This window comes from Montipora capricornis, chromosome 11 (assembly GCF_036669925.1).
Source record: "Montipora capricornis isolate CH-2021 chromosome 11, ASM3666992v2, whole genome shotgun sequence".
Taxonomy (NCBI): domain Eukaryota; kingdom Metazoa; phylum Cnidaria; class Anthozoa; order Scleractinia; family Acroporidae; genus Montipora; species Montipora capricornis.
The window spans coordinates 27,319,994-27,328,672 of NC_090893.1; the positions used below are offsets into that span (position 1 = coordinate 27,319,994).

Sequence of the window (8,679 nt, forward strand, 5' to 3'; positions counted from 1 at the left end):
AGAAGACCTACGTGCCTGAAAGATCACCAAGAGATGATGAGCCTCATAACGAAGGGTAAACGTCATGAATATGACGAACCGGGAATCAAGGAACCCCTTTTAGGAATGGCTACATCTATGGTAGAAGAATTGGACGTGTGCTTCGTTTGCAAAATCGGAAGCAGATAAAAGTTAATGAGAAAGTAAAGCAATAATGCGGTAACCCATTCTTTACTTGTTAATTTTTACACGACTTAACAAAAGCCGGGCTCATCTATTCATGTGGTGAGTAAGTGTCATTGCTTTAATTTCGAAGAATAAAAAATGCTGGCAAATAAAAAATATTTCAAAACTCGCACCACTTACAAATCAGCGGTCTATGGTCTTTATCATTGCGGCTCGCAACAATCTTTTGTTAGTTTGTTAGGTAAGATCGGTAAGAGATGAGCTCCTTTTAAGAAAGAGAAAACCTCGTTGAGTGTAGGAAACCAGGAAGTACTAAGAGCTACTTTTTGGAATGGCTTCAATAAAATGAATTTCTGTGAAGCTCAGTTCCCTCAGAAATTTGAAAACACTAGCAAGCGGAAGTTATTCATTCGCCCAAAGTACAGCACCCTGACAGCTCCCGTTCTCGATCGCTCAAAGCTAAAGGACAGCCCTTGAGTTCTACAGATGAAATTGCGTTTACATTGTCTAGAAACAAGATTATTACTCAACAGACTTTGCTGGAACATGAGTGGATAAATGAACCTGAAATAAATCAGATAGTCAGCTGCATATTTCAGAGTAAGAGACTGCACCGTGTTTTTTAGCCATGTAACGAAACTCTGTCGACACTGTTTGAAAGAACACCTTAAGCAAAACATTTGCTTGCGAATAGAATTTTTATCCTCTCTCTTTGGCCTGGGTTTATTTGAGAATCAAGGGGGACTGGGTTTGGGCCATGTGTCAATGGCCATTATCTTCACCCCCCTCCCAGGATTTTGGCAAGTTGCATGAACTGGCATCTGGGTGAAAACCTGGTTTTGATTGTTGCGAGGTAAGTTTTCATACGGTTTTATTCCTACTGCTATTCATCGTCATTTTATTCCAGCAGTATTATTTGATTCCCGCTTCGAGCCTTTCGTTTCTTATTTCATGTTAATTTCGGTCACTGTGCGGATCGATAATTGGTTGCAGTTAATTTCTGCATCAGTTTCGGATCTCGGCTACCACACTTTCTTCTTCGATTGTTTTTGCTTTAGTTCATTTCCGTAATTTCTTCTCTCCCTTCGGTTCCTTTATTAGGTCACTCGTTTATTCCAAGGCTTCGGGGTGACCATCGTTCGCATTTCAATTCACGGGCCGATGTCACGTTTGGTCGCTCAGATGACGAAATTCTTTATTTACACTGCGTTGGCGGCCTTACTGTAGGGAAATTGCGCCGCGATCTCCGAATTGTTTCCTCTTTGTCCCCCAAAGTTGTTATTTTGGAAATAGGTACGAATTATCTTGATCCCCTTCGCGCTGAAGTTGTTGATTCCGAAAAAGAATAGTTGGTACGCTTACTCCATGATACTCTTTCGGTTCGGATCATCGGTGTGTGCGCTCTTTTTCAATGGCGCTGCATGGATACTTAATCATTATCTTTGTGGTGTTTTAAAACCAAAAGTAGAAGAAAACCGTGGAAAGGGCTATTTTTTTTTCGATCGCGCGGCTCAGTTTCTATATATTTAACAGTTAGATACATCATACGGCAGTGCATTTGTCAGTTATGCAACAAACAACATGTTTTATTGCACTGAAACTGACGGATGGAAGCAAAAACAAGCAACCTGACATCTATTCGACCTGGTAAAATGTCAAGTATTTGAAAACCACCAAGTTTGTCGATTTGTGAATGATAGTTACCTCGGTTCAAGGATTGCAGACATGACGCGACTGAACAAAGCAGCTGTAGTCACGGTCAAAAGCACCTGTCTAGTTTATTCCAAGAAAGATTAATTACCATAAGTTCCTGTTTTGCATTTATAGGTTCAGTTTTTCAATCCAACATTTTATCAAACGACTTACCAACTTACCTTTTTTTTTCAAAGACACAATCCACCGCAATGTTACTGTTACCTTTCTGAGCCTATGAAATCCACACACAAATGCAATGGCAACCAAAATTAGGTTAAACTTTATGGGACCTGAAATTTTGCGAAGCCAATACAAGCGTTACGGATCAAATTTACAAAATGAATAACTTAAAGAATATAATATCTGTCGATGTAGTTAAGAGTGCTCCATATCTGAGAAGTGGCAAAATAATAATAATAATAATAATAATAATAATAATAATAATAATAATAATAATAATAATAATAATAATAGGCCCTGAAACATGGTGATGACCTACTATTAATTGCCAATTCCTTATGATACTTTCAGCCTTTGTTTCCATACCCTCAGTGAAAATGGACTGGTTAGTCTTTGGAGGTAAAATAGCAGCAACTATTGCCGCAAAAATGGCACTTAACGCTGTAGTACCTGGGGCTAGCGCAGCTGTCGATTTCACTCAAGCAGGATATGATTTTGGCCAAGGTAATGTAGCCGGAGGTCTAATTAACGTGGCGTCAGGATTGGTTGACATTAGTACGCTTGGGGCTTCAGGCGCTGTTAAAGATGTAATGAAAGAAAGTGCAAAGAAAGCTGGCGTGGAAACTGCAAAAGAATTGGCGAAGGAGGCCGAGAAGGAAGCAGCACGAAAGGTTGGTCAAGAACTTGGCAAACAGTTGGCAAAAGGAATGGTGAAAGAAGGAGGAAAAGAGGCTGCTATTCAAGCTGCAAAGGCGGCAGCTTATGAAGCTGGTAAAAAAGCAACCAAAGAAGTGGGTCAGCAGATTTCTAAAGAATTTGCAAGAGGAGTAGTCACAGAAGCAGTTGAAGAAGCGTGGAAAGAGGGTACTAAGATAACTGCCAAGAAGCTTGTACATTATTCTGCGATAAAAGTAATTTCCTCCGTGAAATTTTAGAAACTGCTACAAAGGGTCTTTTTCATGACGCAATGAAACCAGGTAGTGAAGCCATCCTTCGTGAAATGGCAAAACAGACAATGGTATCACCCCTCCCCCTCTTTTCCATCAGACGAGACACTTTTGACAGGATCCACATCTTGTTGTAATGTTCCTTTTTCAGTACTTTCTTTGGTTTTGCTTGAATAAGCCCTTTAGTTCGCGCCAGTTTATAAACATGGCGGCAATCAAATCAAAACCAATCGTGATTTTGTTCGCACGTGCTTTCACACGTCTAAACACTGTTTAAATACTTGCAACTGCTTCGAGTTGTGTTTAATCATTCGGTCTTTCACGTTTCTTTCCTTTTGTTTGTTTGTTTGTTTGTTTTGTTTTGTTTGTTTTTTTCTTGCGATTAACTCTGGGACTGATTTCTTCAACACAGACTTCAACGAAACAATGGAAATTCGAAGTACTGATTATAAACATATTTGCTTTTCGTTGCGCTATCCTTAAAGGGGCTAGGTCACGCAATTTTGGGCAATTTCAGCACTGATCGAATGGTCATAGAATTAACTAAAATATCAAAATAACTGTTCAAAACTATAGAAGAACTCTAACAAAACGCAGGGAAGCCAAGAAGGGACATGGATGCACAAAACTGGAGCGGATTGAAAAGGATTGAATTTGCATAAATTTGAAAAACGTCGGCCCCCCTTTTTTTCAAATTTATATCAGTCTATATCAAAATGTCATTACACAGCTGGAAAATCATTCTCAGAGGTTATGGGGCCGTGATTCTGCCAATTTGACTTTTAGAGCTCATAATTAACAAAATTAAACAAAATTACCTAAAATAGCGTGACCTGGCCCCTTTAATGGTCATGTATGTAGAACTTAATTTTTTGGCGTTATCTCCTGAATCTGCTAAAGTATACATTGTTGTGGAAAAATGTAAACCGATCTATGTCGTACAATTAATATTACGATACTGGTCTCACAGATTAATTTGTTATTAGGGAAAGGGTGTGGCTTCGGGGAGGAGAGGGATATAACCTCCCCACTTGTCTTTCTGAACGGTGTTGTTTTCTCCTAAACCTCTCACCCTCCGGCCTCACATTTCCGTCATTCATACCAACCTACCAGATGATCAGTACAGCAACGTACTCTTTATCAGCAAAACTGATATTCAAGGGATTTAAAATTGTTGAACTGATCTGATATTTATAATACTATAAGTAGAAACTCAAGACAAGCAGCGAATTGTTGAAAGATAGTAGACCAGTGTTTTAGGTTTTTGTAAGCCAATCGGTCCTAGAGTGGATCATTGGTTTACTAGATGCCATTTCAGATTACACCAAAGAACTACTAGGTTTCAAAAAGAAGCAATGATAGTCACCTTTGTATGGGCAGAACATTATTGATATTATACTGATTTAATTTCGCTTTCACTGAAAATAAGGAAAGAACAGCGTAGAAAGTATTAACCGTAACTTCTAGCCGCTCAGTTGTTAATTGCTTGGAGAAATTACTGTAATTCATAGTAGTGGTACATCAATAGGGAACTTAAGCAACGACAACGGAGACGGCAGCGACAACGCCAAAAATTGCATATTTAGTGTGCAAAAGCAATAGCTTTGCACGCCCTACACGTGCGTGTTTCATGTTTGTCCATTTCTTTTCATTTTTTTTGGAAAACAACAACGTGAAATAGCCAAACAAGAACGTCAGCACATAAATTCTCACTTCTCCCCTAAACTAAGCGCCGTTCTGATCAGTGTTATTCTTGAGGAATTACCACACCCTTGTCCCATTAAAAAGGTTAACATAGTCACGAAATGGTTACAATAACGCAAATTTATATTTTGAGATGACGTACTCGTTGTCGTTGCCATCGTCGTTGTAACGGACACTATTCGATGTTTTTTTTTTTTGATGAACTGTTGCCTACTTGTTTGATTTTGGAAGTAATCAGTTTTATAAAGCGTGGGTTCCGTTCTATGTAATAACACGTCAGTAATGTTGGCTAAGGTTTCGTAGAAAGATTAGTAGGGATGTCTTTCACGGTTATGATGTAGGAGTGAAACTCTTTTGCTACTGACAACAAAGGAGTGTCATCCTGGAGATACAGGAAATTACCTCTCGTTAAGCCTAAAACCTTGCTATCGCACTTGAAATTAACTAAAACAATCAGCAAGCAAACCTGATCGTAAATGTTATTGGTTAATTTCGGGACTTTCAAGAAACGGGCCCCTGGCCGGGGATCGACATTGTGTTGTGTTCTTGAGAAAGACACTTAACTCATGCGGTGCCTCTCTCCACCCCAGGGCGCGGTTGATCAAAAGCCGATTAACGCTAATCCCAGAGTAAAAATTAACTAAGGAGTTTATTTCTCCACTAATAAATGCTGTTCAACGTTGATATTCGGCAAAACTTTACATTAGAAGAAGCCAATCTTGAAAAACAAAAATAAGCAAAACAACCTTTCACCAAAAAGTTGCAAACGTGAAACAAAAGTTTACGCTAATCCTGGATTAAGCTAATCGGCTTTCGAACAACCGGGCCCAGGTGTATAAATGAGTACCGGCGAAATGCTACAGGGTAACCCTGCGATGGACTGGCATGCCATCCTGTGGGGAGGAAAAATACTCCTAGCCGCCTCATGGTACAGAAACCGGGATAAGCTCCAGCCCAATTGGCCACTTGGCTCGTAAGCACACTTAAAAAATAAATAAATAAATAAAACTTTGAAGGGAGAGGAGTTAGACGTCTGGAGAAAAGTCTGGTAATCGAGCAGTGGCTGAAAGTTTTAAAAACTCGAGAAAGGTTGGTTTTAGTTAGCAACGTTGCGTAAATTTTAATGGGGTTGGTTTTTTTTTAAATGTTTTTATTACACTACGATCTTCTTAGTTCAAAATGAATGCATGTTTTTGAAGTTCTTTTCCTTTACTTTCATGAAAATAGAGCTCAATTGTATTTTCGTCCTCGTCCACTGAATAGTGCGGACCTACGAAGAAGCAACCAGAGATTATATTTCACAAAAACCACAATCCAGAACGTGAGCATGACGGCAAAACACTAACCAAATAAAAAAAAAAACGCTTGGTTGAAACGTCGTTGCTATGCTCTAGGAAGTTTCCATTTTTTGGAAAGACCTTTCATCCAGAGATCCTGTCTTGGGTTCCAGTCCTACCCCGACTGGTCACGCAAAAACGTGACAAACGAAATTCTCCAAGACCTTCGCAATATCAGATAGATTTTATCGTAAGAAGTTATTTTTTTTAAAAACTTTTCTTACCTTGTGTCCTGAATTCCGGAAGGAGTTACAACGGGTAGCGCTTGCGAAAATGCTCGTTGACGATTAACTCTACTGTTTACGACATTCCAAGCGGCATACAATTATGTAAAAAAAAACCCACTCCTCTATTTAAATGCACGAAAACCTTTACTCTAACATATCATTTTTATAATTTGCGACGGATAAGTAGATGGAGCTACAACTCGTAATGATAACCAATCTATCGAAATTAGGGCATTTAAAACCTTGCCTTTTTCTCCGAAACAAAGTCGGTGACCCCCCGTGTTTTTTTTTCTTTAAATAATTTATTTATTTATTTATTTATTTTTTTCATTTTTGGAATAAGCAATTTATGGCCTAACTTCAGGCGAGAAATGAAACAAATTTCCATGTGGGAAGATTTTCGCGCGAACGTCCTTAAGAGGTAATAAGAGTATCAACATGACAAATGTCGAACACACTTACGAAGTTTTTTTGTCCCAGACGCTGACATCGAATACTTTGAAGTACAAAGCAAGAAGTGAACCCAGGTACACTTAGCTTAAACTTCGGATATAAATGTAGAGGAAGGGGGGCTGGTCATAATTTTTGGGAGATCAGGAGGGATGTCAGAGCTAAACTTGCCTTTGTTGGCAGGGGGCACTGCTTAATATTTCTCTCTGTAAAGTAAAGTAGACCTTATTTAACGTCGATAACTCGTAACAGTAACTTTTAATTACTGACAAACCTGAGGTCGACGGTGCGCTCATTTTACTCCCCCCACTCCATCAATGCTCCGTTTTCCGGGTATTTAAAGCTACTTAGCCACATGGAAAGGAAACAAGGATGCGAGATCCGGGAATCGAACTCAGGACCTCTTGCATTAAGGCCGCGCACTAACCGACTGTGCCATCCTTGCTCCCCGATCCCCTCTCCCTTCCTCCTAATAATTATTGCACAGTCCCTAATCGATTTTCGTAAAATAACCTTTGACTGTTCTCAGGAGCATACAGTGTAACTGGTTCCCTTCATCCTGAAAATCATTACTCAAAGATTTCGTGGCTATTTTCTCTCAGATATAAGGAAACTTCAGACTTTGCTAGAACGTCTATTCTGGATGGTGCCATTTCGGTCGACATTTAATTACACAAAGGAAAATGATCTGTGAGTAAAGTGATGACAGACTTTCGCCGCAAACACAACCTTCGCTCTGTGAAAAAAGGACGGTGTCACTGGCAAATAGGAAACCGGAAGATAACCTTTGCAGTTTAATTCATTAAACAAAAGAACTTGTCACCAATTGAAAACACTGGTGTCATTATCCTGGAAAAACCACTTGTAAAAGAAAATATAACCATTCGCAGAACCATTGCCAAATGCCATATGAAGTGGTTTTCCGAGGAAAGAATAATAATAAATTTCCTAAGGAGATTGATACATGAACAATGTTCTTCTATAAAGCTCTGAGATAGAGAGGTAGAATCGCTTATTATGTACAGTATGCTTAACCTAAACTTAAAATCAGAGCCTACACTTAATATAATACTTATGAAAATTTTACGCTACACTAAGTTCATTTACTCACGCCCAGGACCAATTTATATGCAAATACACATGTAATTTCTGATAATTGTTGTATTTTAATTTACCTTTACTTCTTGCAAAGTAGACCTAGATCGAAAATACTTTAACCTAGGTTGAAACAAATTGACCTGAAATCAAATTTAACTTGCAGCATAAACACCAACGTTTATGGACAATCATCGAGAACAGTTACCGCCTAAATTCACGTTATTGAACCCGTCGGTAGACTTATCTATCTCAAGCCCATGCACCCCTGTGAATGCAGAAAATTTGTCGTTTCGCTCACCTACAAATCTTCCTAAAAATCAGGCAGTGCGGCAAAGTATTGAGGAGAAAGAACCAGCGTCGAAATCGCCCGAAATCTCACACATTATGACGAAGGCGACTTCAGCTTGATTCACGCATGAATAAATCGTTAAAAAAATTATTTATAATCCACCCATACCTCTTCTAAAATGTCCGTTTCAAGGTGTGGACTTCATTCTTCAAAGAAAACAAGAAATGAAAATAAATGACATCATGTCTTCCCCTCCATCCCATAATAAGACAGAACGCCTGCAAAATTACCAAATATGGTCAATACAAGTTCAACCTGGACACCAAACAGAAGCAGCCTCGACTTACACTGACTGGAGCATAAATTCCAAGCAAGTAGAGAGAAATCAGAAATCTTATTTACTGTTAAGTTAAGCAATGAGTAACTGTGAGGAACTTACCATGGCCACTATCGGTTCAAATTGACTAGGGAAGAAATGGCTCGTTGAACTGAAAGTTTAGAATGATTGAGAAGTCAATTTATTTCAGACTTGATCACAGATCATTCGCGTATTGCGTGGCTTTACGACGGAGAGACGCATAGAGTCA

General features: G+C 39.0%; 1 protein-coding gene across 1 annotated transcript; it reads left to right on the plus strand.

Moving 5' to 3' along the window:
• The first annotated feature begins 955 nt into the window (after positions 1–955).
• On the plus strand, positions 956–3,956 carry LOC138023721 (uncharacterized). The gene is made up of 2 exons (XM_068870763.1): positions 956–1,018; positions 2,392–3,956. The coding sequence occupies exon 2, from the start codon at positions 2,418–2,420 to the stop codon at positions 2,973–2,975; it is 558 nt and encodes a 185-aa protein (XP_068726864.1). The 5' UTR covers positions 956–1,018; positions 2,392–2,417; the 3' UTR covers positions 2,976–3,956.
• Positions 3,957–8,679: the final 4,723 nt, after the last annotated feature.

What these genes read in the sequence shown, in the direction of transcription:
- LOC138023721 (XM_068870763.1), top strand. Translation starts at nt 2,418, where the DNA reads ATGGACTGGTTAGTCTTTGGAGGTAAAATAGCAGCAACTATTGCCGCA.